Raw genomic sequence first — 17,644 nt, 5'->3', positions numbered from 1 at the left:
CTTTCGCTTCAAAGCAGCTCAAAGGAGGCTGAAAACAAAAAGTGGACTGAGGCTTTTTAAAAAAAAAATTTATTTGTGACACAAGGAATTCCCAAAGCAATAATCCAAAGCAGATTTATTAGTGGACTGTGACAGATTTTGGCATTTGGTGCAGATTTTTATTGGTAGAATTATAAATATTGCTTCTTGATCTATAAATGAGTGACTGGGATATATCAGAGAGAAATAAAATCTGTTAACAGTGCTAGTGCTCTTCCATAGGCATGTATATAAGGGAATACAAAACTATCTTCCATTAACCTTTATGGGTGTCTTTAGATGTCTTGGAAATATGAAGGAAGAAGAAAGGTAATTAAATCAACTCAACTCCTTGGAAACTATCCTCATGCCTTTTCTTCTAATTGTGTTTCCAAATCAAAGATATTTCTCTAAAAATATTGTTTAAGCATTGACTCCATTATATGAACTACTGACAAGATGAAATATTTTTAATAAAATGCACCATATGTATGTTTTACGTTCTCATACATATTTTATTTGTGAAGGTTCTAGTGGATTCTCTGCTGAGATTTGGTTGTATTCCAGGGGGTTGAAGGGGACCTAAGTTATTATTTGGAAAACTGCAGCCCTGTTGATGTAGCAGGCATCAGGAGGGTAAACCTGCCCATTTCTTGTACTACATGTGTCCTTGATTAATAGTGTAAGTAAGGGTTTGTCACTGGCTAAGTCCTTGCTAATAGTTATTAAAAATCTAGAAGGCACTGAGTCAAATTTAATTGGGCAAGAGTGTGCAAAGGTAGGTACAACTAAATGTGTCTCTTTTTATTAATGTCACAGTGCGAGTTGTCTGGGTGTCATTGAAAGGGTAATGACAACAGAATTATTCCTAACATGTGCTGAAGGAAAGGCAAGGTTTTAATGCTAAAATAGACCAGGTGGTACAAAATTAATACGTTATTCACTACTCCTGAACATTTTATACTTAAAAAAGAAATCAACAACTATTGCAAATATTATTTTTCTTCACCAAAACTAAGCAGTGAGCTGTTAATTCTAACAGTTGCCTCTAGAAATATTTTGTTAAAAAGAATATGTGAAACAACCAGTGAGTCATGTCAGACTTAACCTTCTTAGAAGGTGTATGATATTTAAGAGACACTGGAATTTATCTTTTCCATGTACAGTGCACATTCATATCTGGATTTCTCCACCCAGCACACGTGTGGCAACACGTTCTGTGACTTCCCAAGGAAAAATGCTGAATAATGCACTTTGAAAATAAATGTAGTACACAGGATCAGATACCAATTTCCTGCCTTTTGGGGTCTTATTGAACAGTAAGAAATTCCTGCAGTCAAAGGGGTCCTGCCTTTGGTCTCCTGCTACCATTCCACATTTCTTCATCTTTCTGAAGTTCCACTTGTCTATGTCTTACTGTGTTAAACTTCTCAAAATTCAATATACCCACTGACCCACACTTACTAAGGAGAATCTCCAATAGATACAGATCTACTCCATCAATTTTATATTACCACAAACAATACAAAGGAAAGGAGAATTAAACCTATTGATTTTTCATCTCTCTAAGAATTTTTATTTCTTTGCTGCTATTTAAGTCCCTTTTCTTCTATTTCCTTGTCTCTAGATTCATGTGTTAATTTTTTCCCCTGTTTTGTTTGGGTCATCCTTAGCAGGAATCTTGTTTAAATTAGTTCTAATTGAATATGAACCAAATCTCTCCTTCCTTTAATTATCATCTACCTGAAATGTATTCTCTTTAATTTTGGTCAGTTCTGGCCTTCACTGTCCCAGAATCAAAGAGTGGTTTATGTTGGAAGGGACCTAAAGCTTGTCTCATTCCAACCCCCCTGCCATGGGCAGGGACACCTTCCACTATCCCAGGTTGCTCCAAGGCCCTTCCAACCTGGCTTTCCAGGGATGGAACAGTCCCAACTTCTCTGGGAAACCTCTTCCAGTGCCTCACCACCCTCACACTGTAAAATTTCTTTCTTATATCCAGTCTAAATCTCTCTTTTTTTTCAGTTTAAAGCCATTATCCCTTGTCCTACCACTATACACCCTTGCTCAAAGTCACTCTCCAGCTCTCTTGGAGCCCCTTTAGGCACTGGAGGGGGCTCTGAGGCCTTCTCTTCCCAGAGCCTTCTCTTCTCCAGGCTGAAGTCCCTTAGCTCTCTCAGCCTATCTCCACAGGAGAGGCAATTGTAATTCCCTCTTTCACATTGCCTCACATCTCTGTAATCTTCCTAGTCTCACCCTTAGAGCAAACCTGCTCCTGTTTCCACATTGTTCTGGATTTCTGCTTTCCATGACATCTTCTCCAAGCTCCATCTCACTGTGTATCTTGACTTCACCCTTCCCAATACTCAAGTTAAGTTCCAAGATGCAGTCCTGAAGCCACTTGAAATTCTTGTAATTAATTCAGTGCAAAAGGTGTTTTATGTTTTGACCAAGCTTTGCCATCTGTAGGTCACAGTTGTATTTTCTCAAGGAAAAGGTACATGCCAAGTGACCTTAGCATTTGCATTGAAATGTAGTTGATGTTTTCCATGCTGAATTTTCATGGAAAATTCCAAAATCTTTGGGGATGGGAGGTTTTCAAGGAGCTCTACTTGCAATTTATGCCCTTTTTCCTCTGTTTGCATCCTCCTCCCCACCACAAGTTCCCTTCTCTTTCTGGCCGCTCTCACACAGACTCATTCATTGAAATTGCACTAAGAGCACTCTCTTGCTCCTTGTGTGACAAACTCTTTTGTACAGGTGTTTCTTCCAGGAAGATTTCCATGTCCCTTCTCCCCTCCTGTGGTTCTCTTGTCTCCCACATTGGGATTTTGTTCCATCCTGTTTCAGGGAGATTCAGCAAGTGCAAAGTGCCTGCTGAAGAATCTCTGTTCTAAAACACAGGCAGGGGTCTTCCTCTTGAAACTGAGGCAAGAAAACAAACATTATGAGGATCCCTCTCCTGTCTTGGTTGGCACATTCCCTGGTCACAAGCCGGTGCCTGGGCATTCAGGGAACAGCCCTGGCAGGGGAGAGCAGCCACAAAGCCATCCTGCCTGGGGGAAGAGAAATCAGCTGCTTGCCCTCAGGGATGGGGAACAGCCCTTGGCTGGTCTTTGTTTACTACTGAGATGCAATTTTTAGATCATAAAATGGCCAAGCTCCCTGGATCTCTGTTCCTGCTTTCTCTCTAGCAGGCTGGCAGTGAGAATACACCCATAGAAATGTTCTTAAGGACAAGTGACACCATCAAATTTCTCCTTTGCTTACCCATCTTGCACTAAAAGTTTTTAGTAACCCCAGTTGCTAGGATTTCTGCCAGACACCCAAGACACAATTAATAAAATAAAAAAAATTCAGATTTCCACATCAGCAAAATGCCTTTGTATTTTCTGATATAAGAAGGAAGTCAAAGATGAGGTCATCTTGCCTGGAAAGAAGAGTTTGCTTTGATCATGTCGTGAAGCACAGACTGGGTTTGAAGGATGCCGGTACCCAATCCTCCTTGGAGTGCTTTTCATATGTTTTTAGTAAGTTTTCTCTGAAAACTACAGCTCAGAGTCAGCTTTATCCTGCACAATAAAGACATACACCTCCTTCCCTTCTTTCACATGGATATCTCCCTGGGAATTTAGGAAGCAGTAAGAAATGTGCAGAATTAGCCACAGCTGAGGCAGAGACCCGAGGGGATGGGCTGACCACTGAGGACACAGTGGGACCCAGGAGCAGGTGCTGGCAGATGAAATGGGTCACTTTTTAGGACAGCAGTGAGGTGGGTGTGTCAGCACCTCCTCCCTTGCAGGGCATGGCTTTCATTTTGGAGATGTAGCTGGCACCACTGCTGCTAAATCCTCCCATTTCTTTAATGAAATGAGGGGGGTTTGTCCCACTCCTGAGTCATGGGGCTTCTCCAGCTGAGGTCTGTGAAAGCCACAAGCCCAGCCAGGTGCTGTGAAGGCAGGAGATTTCATACTGTGCAAAATTACTGGTAGAAATCTATTTTGGAGCTTTTCTGAAAGAAGGCCTCCTTGCTGGCAGGCAGCTCTGTCACTTTGTTCTGCCCTCCCAGGAATCTGCACTGGCAAAATGCACAAAATCAGAACCTCCTTACACCTCCCAAATTCACTGTAGAGGTATCCTTTTCACATTCCACTTAATAGGAAAATGTGATTTTGTGAGGGAACCGAAATTATGATATTAAACCTGGGAAATGGATTAGAAAGTAAGATTTTTAAAGGAAATCATGTTCTCCCTGAAATTAAAAAAAAAAGGAAAAAGATAATATTAATTATTTCTGATATTTCTGACTCTCTGATTTAATTTTTGAGTCTCTGAGCCTGCCCTCATGCTGATTTTTTATTGGTGTAATATATTGGCCACAGGGAGCCATTACTTACTATATCTGTTATCACTGGTTTTCTTTCAGTTTTACTTTCCATGTGGCATTTTTTTATCATTTTAGTTGTCTGTGGCTTACCTTTCCCCAGGTGTTTTCTGCCATGTGTGAATGAGAATTACCTCCTTCTCTTGATCTCCAGTCCTGACTGCCCAAAGGACATGATGGCCTTGAGATGACTGAGGACAAAACTCAGCACAGTCCTCGGTCACAGCTGGGTCCCCCCTCTCTGTGGAGGTGTAGGATCTGAATTGTGTAGGGATGACTCCAGGGATCCCACTCTGCCTGCACTGGGCAGTGTCCTCCACAGGAGCCTCCCTAGGGTTGGGCTTGGTGTGGTCTTCAGGTAAAAACTGCAGAGCTTAAACATCCAAAATTAGAGGGTTTATTCTTGTGTCTAGTCATTGGGTAACAATTGGTAGAGCAGCTATTATTTGCATGCAGCCAGTGAAAATATTCCAGGGGTAATGTAGGTGTTTCTCACTGATCATCGCTGCTGGCAGGGAGCAGCAATAGCAAAAACTCTCAGTGTTCACTCAGTGCCAGACTGTGCAGTCTGTCTTGCTCTCTGATTGTCCTGACAGCCTCCTCAGCATGACAGCCAAACACTTTTGTTGACTTAGCAGAAGGGTTATTGACTCCTGGTTTGCAAACAATAAACTTTCCATGGTTCCCCTAATGTTTTTGGGGTATGTTGAGCCTGTAATATCAAACACAGCTGGTTTTGCTGGGAGAAGTTTTCAACTGGACTTGTCTCACAGCACGTTTTGTCTGTCTAGACAGTGGTTTGAGAAGTCCACAGCAGCTCTGATGGAACCCTTGCCACTCTGGTGAATTAATGTTGTTTTGATATCTGATGAAAAACCTGCAGGAACATGTTTGTTTTTATGTTGTGGCTCCAGTAGTGGAAAGAATTTATCTGATTCCACTCATCATTTCTCCCTCCTCACATGTAACATTTGGAGACTTAGAATTTCAGATCAGAAAACACTTGGTTTCCAAAGACTCATCTTCTAATACTTCTAAGGGAAATACTTAGAAAAAAACCAAAAAACAATCACTGAAAGTCATCAGCTACAAAAGAAATGTAAGTTCAATTGTTCTTGACCAGATGTGGAGTGGTACAAATTCTTCTGCAGTTATATGCACGTAGGTGGATAACAAACGAAAAAGTCTTGGCAACATGAGGCAACCATCAAGCTGTGGCAAGAAGTGTCAGGTTCTTGGATTGCCTCAGATTTATGATTCCAGGACTGTGTTTCAAGCAACAAGGACGAGGCACCTCTCCCTTCCAGCTTGTGAGGTGCTGCAGGACCTCAGGATGAGGAGAGGCAGAGGCTAGAGGTTGGTAAAGTGACAAGAACATGACTGAAGGATCTGCCCCCCTAATTACAGACACCCTTTAGGCTCTGAAGTGGGAAATTGGGTGATCATTCCCCACCCCAGCAAACACAGGTGAGCTCAGCTGTCATCCAGCATCGCTTCTGTCCCTGCACAGCCCAGAGACAAACAGCTGCACCAGAGACACCAAAACTGCAGGGAAACATAGAGTTCAATACCTGAAGATGAGGATGGTCAGTAAAACCCCCAGCTTTATTGAAATACCACAAAAACATTCAGGCTAGGGGAAAGACCCTCAAATCACCCTGTTCCTAGAGTCTGCCTGAAGGTGGCTAAAGCTGTATCAGCCTCCCTACTAATTCTTCATAGGCCAGAGGTAAAATTAAGCCTTGTTCTCCCCTTTTTCTGGGTAAATAGAAATCATTCACATGAAATCACTGAAATTACAGCCACTTTTTGCAGATGAAATAATTATTCTTACAATATTATTTACATTTTTTCTTTCCTAAGGAGAACATCCGCTCTCATTACTGTCATGAAGTAGTTCAGAGATTTTACTTAGGAGATAGACTGTGTTTGCTGCGTAGTTCTTATTAAATTTCATTTTCTTATATTTAAACAGACAAACCAGTTATTTCTCCTAAAAGATTAATAGAGATTTGATGAGAAAAAAATTCTTGTTCAAAGAATTGGTATTGCAGTGGTACTACAGTGCCCCACAACCCTCCCATCAGCAGCTGCTGTCCTGCAAACACTTTCCACTTGGGGAATTGTGTGGCTGCAAGGCAGGAAATTCATATTCCCATTTCCATGTGCTTTCTTAGCTGGTCTTAGGTAAGAAAAATGAAGGAGATCAATGTTGCTCCGACTTGTGCTCTCCCTCACTTGCCCCAGGCTACAGGGACCTCTTGCCAATCTTGTGGTATCATGATCATTTTGACAGCAAGAAACTAAGATATCAGAAGAATGGGATTATGAGATTGACTGCAGGATAAAGAGAAACTGGGCTGGGAGGATATAAGCTTCTTATCCAAGCACAAATAGCTGAAAGAATAGGAAAGGGAATATAGAAAATAACCGATCACGTAAATTGCTTTTTGCAGGAGTACTCTCTAGTAGAGTTTGCCCTAGGATGGAAATGTACAAAGGATTGGAAAATACACTTCCAAGGAAAGAAATAATCCTCCAGAGAGACTGACTACATTACTGACCTATTACTGCAGATCTGGAGATCTCATTCTTAAACTTAGATCTAACACTTAACTCAGTGCAGTGAAAGCCCCTTTTTGAGCAAATTTTCTTTGCAGCTTAGTGGATTTTGCTACAGTAAACAAAATATAATAATTGGTACCTATTTTGTTAGGCTTGCTAGAAGGTCTCCAAAGAACAAACTGCATCTTTCCCATCTGTGCTAGCCAAAGAGCAGTGCAGATGTCCACTGCCATCCATGAACAGGAAGGCAGAAAACCAGATATTTTCACTGGTCAGAGGTTGCCTGAAGAGCTTTTTGCTGGTCTGTACCTACCAGGCACTACAGGTGTATGGGCCCTGTTTTATCCACAGTAAAAAAGTATTGAATGAGTAGCTGAGATCCTGGCAGGTACTTCACATGCACTGTCTGGCCTTTCCCAGGCAGCTGAGTGACAGAAGTGACAATGAGCTGCCACAGGGTTACAACTTGGACTAATGGCTTGCTTTTTGCATGGTAGATTTCACTGATGGGGGTAATTGCTGCTCTGGACCCTGTTGTTACAGCAAAACCTGCTTGGCTGGCTCCTAGGAGATTTCTCTTCCACAAGGAAGCAAGGTGTCAAATCTCCTCCCCTCCTGGGTGACACCAGAGAGGGTCCAGGGCAGTGGATGCAGTGCTGAGTCAATTCACAGGAGCTCAGGATGCCTGCACACTGTCTGACTGAACGACAGATGGAAGGTTAAATACAGAAAGGTTTATATTGCTCCACTTTTGCCAAATCGAGGTAAATAAAAAGATGGAAGGGAAAGGAAGAAGTAATTTCATGCTTTTGTTCCAAAGGTATTCCGACTTCAGCGCCAGAGCTTGCAGTATGTCTTCAAACAGAATTTGATGAGAAAATGTCATCTGAATTGAAATTGTCTGATTTTGACCTGTGTTGACACAAAAGGAGATGATGGAGCTGAGATATTCAGACTGCATCCTACCACAGCAGCATATGTGTCCCCCAGCCTCTGCCAGCAGAGCTTTTTGGGGAGGATGGGTGCTGCCAGCAGCCTGTTTCCTCCCCACGGGTGGGGAGCTTGGAATCAGCCTCAGGCTCCAGGGCTGTGCTTTTCACGTGCTGTCAGCACAGAATTGGTGCAGCACCTTGCACAGGGCCTGGATTGTTACCCATTGCTGCTGCTTGGGGTGGGGCTGGAGCACCCTGAGCTCCCTCCACCCTGGGGAAGGCTGTCTGGTTGTAAAGGCTGGTCACCACTGTCCTGGAGTGTGACTGGCACCAAGATGGGCTGCCTGGGCACCTGCTGGCTGTGACAATGGGCAGTATTGTTAGTGATATGAATTCATTTTAGATAGTCCTGCAGGGAGCTGGACTTGATGATTCTATGGATCCTTCCAACTTGAGATAATCTGTGATTCTGTGTGGCTTATTTGACCTGCATCTACCTTTAATCCAGCTCTGAGATACAAAATCCGAGCTTGCTTAGTCTTCGGTGGGCACTGCTTGGTTCACCAACATCCCCTGGGATGCCAGACTGTCTCCATTGTCTACAGACATCCTGGGAAAACTCCAGCTTAAGCACGAAGCACCTGGCATAAGGCTGGATTAATCTGATCCTTTGTGCCTTACACTGGCACAACCAGAGTCACGAGCTTTGGAAAAGGCATTAAAAGTGAGAAGGTCGACGAAAGCATACTGGATTGTCATTAGGCTAAAAGCTCAACATAATTATGCTAAAAGAATTTGGGGTTCTTTGAGTGCATCTGTCATTTGATTCCCAGCCTCAAAGACCAAAAAAGTGACCTGCTTTCGCAGTCTGGCTGCTCAGTGTCACTGGAAAGCAGATTTCTTTTTAAGGGGATCCATACGGACATACAAATCTGCTTTGCTTTTGAAAACTGAGGTAACCTTTAGTTTGCTCGTAGTCCAAGTGAAAGCACTGCGTTAGCAGCCAGGAGGACTGGGTATTATTAGTAACCTTTTACAGGAGATGTGGTGTGTCATGGCTTAGGCATATATTTTTCTGGAAAATGCGGTGTACAGTGAAATGTGGGAGTAAGTAAACACAAAGTGCTTATTCAGCAGTTCATTCTGTTTGAATGCCCAGCAATGCAACTCTGAGGTTACCTGCTCATAAAGGAAGCAGGGAATGATATTTGAGATTTATTTTTGGCTAAAAGCATGAAGTGCAAATAGCTCTTTGTGCAAAATGTCAGCTGAATTTCTGGGAAGCAAATAAGATTGCTTTAATAATCCATGGTAGATAACAACACTAAGGAGCTACCACCTATTACATGTACCTGCAGCTGTATCTAGACAAACATATCTGATGTATATATGCTGCTTGATGTCTGATACGAGTACAGACAAGTGAAACAAGGTGTTTAAAACCTTTTGTGAACAGCAGAGTTAATGAAGTACAGGATAAAATTCCACTTTAGATAATGAAATTCCTGTGCATACATGGAGATATTCATGTATGGGGATGTCTGAGCTACGACTACTCTGCAGAGGTCTAGGGCTTGACTCAGTTTTGCCTGAGGACCACTGGGGGTACTGCAAGGTATCCATCCTGGCCTCCAGCTGGACACAGATCTCCCCTAGCAGTGTGTCCCTCTGGGCAGTTGCCTGAGGATGGCCTGGGCATGGAGGGATCAGCTGGCACTAGACATACTGGTAGGTGCATGTAGCCCTGGCACAGTCACCTGTGCTAGGTCAGTCTCTGTTGTCCACAAGAAGAATTTCTGATTGAAACAAGGTTTAGATGCACCACTAGACCTTCAGGGTTTGGTGTCTGAGGCTGGAGGCAGCTGCCAGCCTTGATGAGCAATTCAGTCCCCTAAATTCGGCCAGTCTGGCTCCTTCTGCAACACACAGGGATGCCCTGGCTGGATGGAGCTGAAGCTTTGGGAGGACACAGACCTCCCATAGGTCTGGTGCAGATAGGTGGGAAATGGATTTGTAGAGGATTCTCAAAGCCTGACAGAAGGCTCACATAGCCTCGTGTATCTGTATGCAAACTCTGTGATAAAAAATGATGACTTAGAAATTCCATGGAACAGGACAAATATTGTTGAAAGAGAAATGGAACTGGAAACAAGCTTCAGATGATGGCCTTGCAAGTAAGACTCGATATTTTGGAGAAATAGAACTATGAAAGATGTATTCTAGTAGGACCCACGAGGGGTAATTTTAGATGATTGGCTTTAAGGCACTAGCAGCATTGTGTGGCAAAAGCTGATAGGTCAGGAAACTCTTATAATGTATTATAATTAGGAAATAGTTTAGCTTCTGATTGTGCTGGCATGAATTATAACATCTGTACTGTGTCACCCTTCACATGAGACTGAAAATGGAGTAAAAGTTTTTAAAACGCCTCTCAGTTGCCCCATCTCTGGGTCAGAAAAGGGTAGAATCTGACACAGATATCTCAGATACCCTCCAACATCAGCAGACACCTCTGTTAAGGTAATGGAATTGTATCTATAGAATCCAGATGATTTTTATTCTGGATTACTTTATCCTCTCCCTTCCTCCAGCTGCCTCCTCTTACATACCCACACTCTTATTTTCAGGACACTTGTAGCAATGTGGCTGCCTCTGAGACCTCACCCTGCTGTCAAAGTGGGTTATAAAATGGCTAAAGGGGATCTATCAGAGCCTCCTTCCCTGATGGGCTCCCACCTGCTTGGCTGCATATCAGCTGCTGTGGCTTCAGACAGCAGCACTTGCAATACCTGCAAGTGGGATGTGAAAGGAAAGATTGATTCCCACCAGACCACCACAGAGACCCACACAAGCTGTCAGTGTGCTGGACCAGCTAAGGAACAATTAGCTTTAATCTCACTTTGCTGTAGAGCAGGGCAGTGCTCAGGGCAGAGATGGTTTATTCAATGGTTCACAATGGACAGGGGCGTCTGCTGTGCCACCAGCTGCTTTTGGTTTTAATCACAGTGATTGCAAAGGGTACTTTACAAAACAGCACTGACAGGGCACTTCAAACGCAGGGCCATCAGAGTGATTAGGACCAGGTTTTCAGAATTCTATCCCGTATATTCTGAATATTTGAAATAAGAGAGAACAGGCTAAGAGGATGATAGCAAAAGATTGTGGCTCTTTGGTAAGGCCCAGTTCAATAGAAGTACTTTTGATGTTGTTTATGTTGGTCTAGCAGGTGTTATAAACTTAAAGTACTGTCAGAAAGAGAGAAGTCAGAGGGCTTACAGATATTTCTGGTAGCATTAAGAGATTGCAGAGAAAATACCTGCACAAAGTCCATTTTATTGCTGTAAATGGCAGGAGTGATGCAGCATTGACCTCTCCTTGGCTGTACCCAGAGCTGGCACCCACTCTCCTGGTACAGGCAGCAGTTGAGTTGATACCAGGCAATTTGGGATTGGTTTGTTTTGGGGTAAATATATTTTAGGTGATATTGGTTTGAGTCACCTTTGTCCTGTTCCTGTCATCCCAAGCATCCACCTCCAGTGTGAACTTTTTGCCCTGATAAATCCAGCACAAAAGCTGTAATTTATTTCTTCTCAGACCTTGAGCAGATGTAATGTTCAATATACAGCAACTGGTGACCAGCCTGTGAGATATATTACTGGGGGTGGCCTTTGAGAAGAAGCTGGTTTTATTTGTTGGATAAAATTGTATTTATTTGGGGCAGGGGTGTAAAAGGAGGTTTAAACCATCAAATATGTCACTTAAATGCCTAGTTGTGTCTAATCTTGCCACGCACTGCCAGGAAAAGTAGAGAGTTCTGAAGTGGCAAGAAGAAGAGGAAGGTAACGCAAATCTGAGGTTCAGTTTGGATCTTTTCATAGACTTGTGAAAATCTTAATTTTTTTTTTTTCCTTGACTAGTAACAGCATTTTCAGGAACAAGCCTGCTTCAGGAGTGAGTCCTGCACAGATTTGGCCACAGTAATCTGGTTGTGATGGCTTGTTTTAGCCTGCAGGGAAAAGTTTTTGAAGCTATGTGACCTCTGAGGTGTTTATTCACAGTCACAATAGATTTCCCTCATGGCCCAGAGGATATTTAAAACAAGACTGTCTGTGAAAATGCATACAAATGTTTAGAAATGTTTCCAAATGTACAATCTGGTTGAAGTGCCTTGCTTATGTACATTATTGTCATAGAATCATAGAAGAATTTGGGTTGGAAGGGACCTTTAAAGGGCACCTAGTCCAAACCCCTACAGTGAGCAGGGACATTTTTAACTAAATTAGATTGTTCAGAGCCCCATCTAACCTGACTTTGAATGCTTCCAGTGATGAGAACCTGTACCTCACCATCCTCATCTTCAAAAATTTCTTCCCTAAATCTAGTCTGAGACTCCCCTCTTTTAGTTTAAAGCCATTTCCCCTTGTCCTATTACAACAATCCTACTAAAAAGTTTCTCCCCATCTTTCTTATAGACCCTGTTTGAGCACTGAAAGGCCACAATGAAGTCTTCCTAGAGCTTTTTGGAGGTGTTTTTTTTTTGTATTCTGTTTCTGAGTTTTGTATTTCATTTTCCATGTTTTGGCATGTTGGGGTGGGGAGGTGGGAAGACAATGTCAGGGTGTATTACTGTCCATGCTAAACTTCTATACCTGAGGTCAATGTGCTTGAAAATGCCTGCAGACTCCTTTTCCTGCTGAGACCCCCTGCAATTAGAAGGATTTCTGTGATGGTGTTACGGTGCCACAGATGAGACAAAACCCAACCCCTCCTGTTTCCAGGACCAAGCACGCTCCCCCCACAACCAAAGTTCACCAGTTTCCTTTTAACTTCACTCGTTCCAGGTGCTCAACCTGTTCCTTGCCTTGCTGCTGAGCTCCTTCAGCGCCGACAACCTCTCGGCCCCGGACGAGGACGGGGAGATGAACAACCTGCAGCTCGCTTTCGCCCGCATCCACAGGGGCCTGCAGTACGCCAAAAAAGCTGCCTGGAACTTCTGCTGCAGCGTCCTCCGGCACCCCAAGACCACGGCTGAGAAGAAGGCCATGATGAAGCTCGCTGCCCAGAACCCAGGAGCCCTCAACAACTGTGTGAACAGCCACACCGCCGCCGAGCTGGGCAAAGACGCGGAGAACCACAAGGAGAACCACGCGGAGGACGGAGTGACCAAAAACGGAGAGAAGCACCCAGCAATTACAGATGATGATTTTATGACCAATCCTGACCTGTCCATTTGCGTTCCCATTGCTGTGGGAGAGTCGGATATCGAGGAGGAGGATGAGGAGCAGAGCACCTTTACAGAGATGGAGCAGGTAGGCAATTAAAATGTTTAATTTCATTTTATTGGAATGCCCTTTGTTCCCACCCTTGGTCTGGATCCATGGCTAGTGATGCAAATGTCCTATGGCCTAATCCTGCCTTTGATATGCTGCTAACTTCAGAAGAAGTTACAGATGCATATCCAAGAGCAAAATTCAGTTTCCAAAAAGAAGAATTTCCTTTCTTTGTATTCTTTGCGCTTGTCTAGATTAATTCTTCTAACGAGAGCAATTAAATCCTTTCTCACACAGCAGACTGGTTCTTCTCCCTTTCAGCTGAATCATGGGAATGCTACAGAACAAATATTAGGTTAGTGGAGGATTTTTCTCAAAATGGGCACTGTCTTGGTTTGCTTTGTGCAACAAGAATTGAGGGCCAGGTAGTTCCCTTTGAAATACAGTAAGACAGAGGATGATATGACAAGGCACCAGAGAAAGAGAGAAGATGTGTTATCATTTGTATTCTGACAAGAGAAACAGTTATTCACCTGCTCTTTGGTGTGACATGGCAGATTTTCATTCTTTTTCCTGAGCACTCAGTAGTAAACGCTGAAAAATCCTGTGCAGTTTGAAGTGTTATGTGAAAAGAAGAAGTAATATCTTCAAGAGAATGCTTTTTTCTCCCCTTTTCCCCCTCTCCCTTTTCTACCAGCTTTATCTCTTGGCTCCACACACCATATCTAGTTAATGTTTTCCAGACCCTCCAGCCTTGATCCAGCACCTTCTGACACTGGCTGAAACCAAAGGAGTTCAGCAGGCACTGGATCAAAGCTCCTGCTTCAGATCCAGCTGTCAGGAGGGATCCTCGATCTCATGGTTGAGGGGAGGAAAGATTGAAAGCAAAATAGTTGTTAGAGAAGGAAGGACTCTAGTAAAAAAGCTCCAAGGAAGGGCTCTGTGTCAGAAGCAAGGCACAAATCAGCTGCTAAAAGTTAATTTCTGCTGCTGCGTTGTGGAAATCTCTTCAGTGTCAGTGCTTCACCAAAATGTCTTTCACAATGATGATCTCACTGGGGAGTGGAACAGCAAGAGGTCAGAAAACTTAATCACCGAGGTCCACTATCCAAATAGAAACCTAGGTAAAAAAAGGAGAAGTCTGCAGTTTTTGGTAAATACTTTTAGGGTGGGGTTTTTTTGTGTCTATTTAGGGACTATTTTATTGAAATGATCTGGGGATCAGTGTGGGTAGTATGAATAATATCTAGTTTTTCTCTTTGAAGTGCTTCTCTATTTCTTGGATGTATTTTAACCAACAAGCAGCAAGCATTCGAAAACCGAAATAGGAATGCAGTAGATGTCGAAGAGAATTGGAAAAAAAAAAGAAGTAAACTTCATGAATTGAGATAAAGAGAGTTTAACAGGAAAAGAAAGAAAGATATAATAATAATAGTGGAACTAGAATATTCAAAACAAGTGATGCTCACCACTTGTTAACTGATGTCCAGGCAGTTCCCAAGTAGTGGCCCCTGGCTACCTTTCCCCCCCAGTTTATATTCTGAGAATTTATTCTCATTTTCAATCCAAAACAGGGCACTGTACCAGCTACTGGGAAGAAAAGTAACTCTATCCCAGCTTAAACCAGGACTGTTCCTTAGTATCAGGTGATCTGTAAATATTGCCTAGTGTATGTGTGGTATATAGTGTATATATTGGATATAGTGTATAAATATGTTTAATTATGGCATTCTGGGTAGGGTTTTTTTGTTTGTTTTTTTTTCTTTTTGGTCTTTAAAGATGCCCACACCTTTCTGTTATGACTGACAGATGGTAACAATCTCAAATACTCTTAGATTTTTTTTCATTTTCCTTGAAAGCAAAAGCTTGTTGAAACTTTGCACTCGAGTGTCCATGCTGTCTGGAAGTGTGTGCCTGTGTGTGCTCATGGGTGTGGGTTGCACCACTGTATCATTCCTCTCTCAAGATAAATGGTAACATTCACAATTACAAGAGAAATCCCAGCATTGGGCATGGAGGGCTTGGGATTTTTATGTCTTAATGTGGTTTAGAAGTGTAGAAATGCAGATTTCTGTTTAGCTGCACTATGTGCTGGTGTGTAAATAAGTGGAAGAAACAGGTTACCATCATTTTATGCTGTAAATGTGGAATTAGGGTTTTAGTAAGATCCATTAGACTCATGAGAGAAAGTGCTGATGTAGAAAAACAGGCATTTCACTGAAACAATATTATGAATAAAAGTTGATTTGGAAATATTAAGAAAACTCGTAATAGTTTCAATAATATTGAAACATCATCACATGTAATAGAAACAAAACATCATCACATGTAATAGAAACACAGAGTGAAACAAAATAAGGGGAAACAAAACCCAGTTGGAGAAGCAAACCATTATACTGCTTTCCCAGTGTATCTTGTAATGAAATTCTCAACAAACATTAGAGGAACATTGTTGCATTACCGAGAGATATTTGGATTGCAATGAAATAATGTGGTTCACTGCTGGCATGTGCATTAAACAGAAGGCATGGGGTTGAGAAATGAATTAATTAGCTTTGTCACTAGTGCTTTTCAGGCTTGGACAAGCAGCTGCTGCAGGTCACTGCTGTTCCCCTGTGCAGAGCCCTGATCAATGGTTTATAGTTTTTATCTGCAGGTCTGAGGGGTCCACTGCTGAAAAGGTCCAAACAAGCAGCGAGTTCATATACCCAGAAATCAATTTTAACAAATTCCTAGAGGGGAAAATGTGTGTGTACAAGGCTGTTCCAACTCAAAAACTCAAAATACATTGGCATAATAAATAAACAAAAATAGGAAGAAGCTTAACAGCAGAAATGATAATTGTGTGATGAGCTTTGCATTTGCTTTTCTGCAGAACCCTAATAAATTTGCACAGCTGTAAATATCTCCAAAAGGAGCAGAGCCATGAGAAAGCAGATGCCAACAAATTCAAAGATCTGTCATTTTTACTGGTGCCCCTTCCAAAGATGTACGATATCCGGACTCTGAGAAAAACTCTCTTGATCAACATGTGGGTTACTGCAGAAGAAATTGTTGTATCTAAAGGCTGATATGAAATCCCAATTCCCTGGATATTAAGTTGTGGGGCATTACAGTGGGCTGACCCTTTTACCTAGGACATCCCTGGGGAACTGTGGAAAATAAACTTCCTCACTCACTGCCAGAAGCTTTAATCCTGCAAACCCCGACTCCACGGGTTTCCTTACCTCCTCCCCTCCAGGATGTCCAGGATAACCAGATTGGAGCTCCCAAAGGAAAAACAACATGAACAAGAGCAAAATTTACATGACTGCACTGAGAGGGCACAATTAGGGTGAAGTATCATTTTGTGCAGAGGGCATCACACAGAATCCAAACAAAAAACACCAAGGCGATGCTAAACATTCAAATCTATTCCAACTTTCCCCTAATTACAATCCATATTTTTACATATTTCAATATTTTAGTATGTAGAAAGGGAATGTGTATGTACATTTACTTCTCAGGAGAAGACAGTGTACCCTGCTTCCCTTTAAAGTTGTTGGCTGACCTGGAATTGAGCAGCCCTTTGGCAGCATTGCCAGAACGTATCTTCCTCCTCCTGCACGTGGATTTTGGTGAAAGAGCATGGAAGAGGAGGTGACAGGAGATGCATAAAAAGGGATAATGTGGATGAATGCCTCTGCAGTACACAGCTAGTAAACCTACACAATTCTTACACACCCTTTTCACATTCTCTGTCAGTAGAAAATCCCAGACCTCATACCCTGTGCTTCTATCAGTCTGACTTGTCCAGTCTAAGAGAGAGGATAAAGGGATGCTGGTCTTGGGCAGAACCACAAAGTTTTGATCCCAATGGCGTGTTTTAGGGTGAGAATCATCTCAGCTTACAGCTCCTGTACCAATGCTGGGCTTTTCCCAGAAAGTCACAAAACTACTTTCAAATAAGCCATTGTGGCTATGAGAAATGGGCCCCAGAGCATTGCACACGGCAGCTGGAAATTTCAGATGATGAGAAAACCTTCTGTGACTGCACGTTTTCCTCTGAGTAATGGAAATGTCTAAGTTTAAATTTCAGCTGCCATTTCTGTTATCAAAGCTTGCGCTGGCAGCAGTCTTCCTGAAAGCTACCAATTTGTGGCACTGTCATTGAGAGGGTTTTGAAGGAGTGAGCCCACCTGATGGCTCCCAAATCTCCTTTGATTACTGAGATGCAAGTGAGATGCTCTGCCAGCTCAGAGAGCCAGGGGACACGTACCTGTAGCCCACACATCCCGCAGAGGAAGGATCCGAAAGAAAAGCAGAACAATGAAAGTCAGCACAGGCCCAAGAAATGAGGAGCGAGGCTGAGAAAGAACTGCCTTGGGCTAAATTAATTTGTCACTGCTGTGTGATATGTGTGTTGCTGCTGGCATTTTAGTTTGTGTCTTTACCTAACCCCTTCTCCTTGGCCTGTTTGTAGTGCTGGGGAAGTC

At 42.7% G+C, this 17,644-nt stretch overlaps 1 protein-coding gene across 7 annotated transcripts in view; it reads left to right on the top strand.

Annotated features, from left to right (window-relative positions):
• Positions 1-17,644, top strand: part of SCN5A (sodium voltage-gated channel alpha subunit 5) — a 175,397-nt gene that overhangs the window by 88,642 nt on the left and 69,111 nt on the right. For all 7 annotated transcript variants that reach the window (XM_063416519.1, XM_063416503.1, XM_063416492.1 and 4 more), the window contains one exon: positions 12,741-13,208. In XM_063416519.1, the coding sequence (XP_063272589.1) occupies positions 12,741-13,208 (468 nt within the window). The remainder of the gene's footprint in view (positions 1-12,740; positions 13,209-17,644) is intronic.

Source organism: Prinia subflava, chromosome 1, assembly GCF_021018805.1.
Source record: "Prinia subflava isolate CZ2003 ecotype Zambia chromosome 1, Cam_Psub_1.2, whole genome shotgun sequence".
Lineage (NCBI taxonomy): Eukaryota > Metazoa > Chordata > Aves > Passeriformes > Cisticolidae > Prinia > Prinia subflava.
The sequence above is the reverse complement of the archived record's forward strand: the minus strand, read 5'-3'. Positions and strand labels throughout refer to the sequence as shown.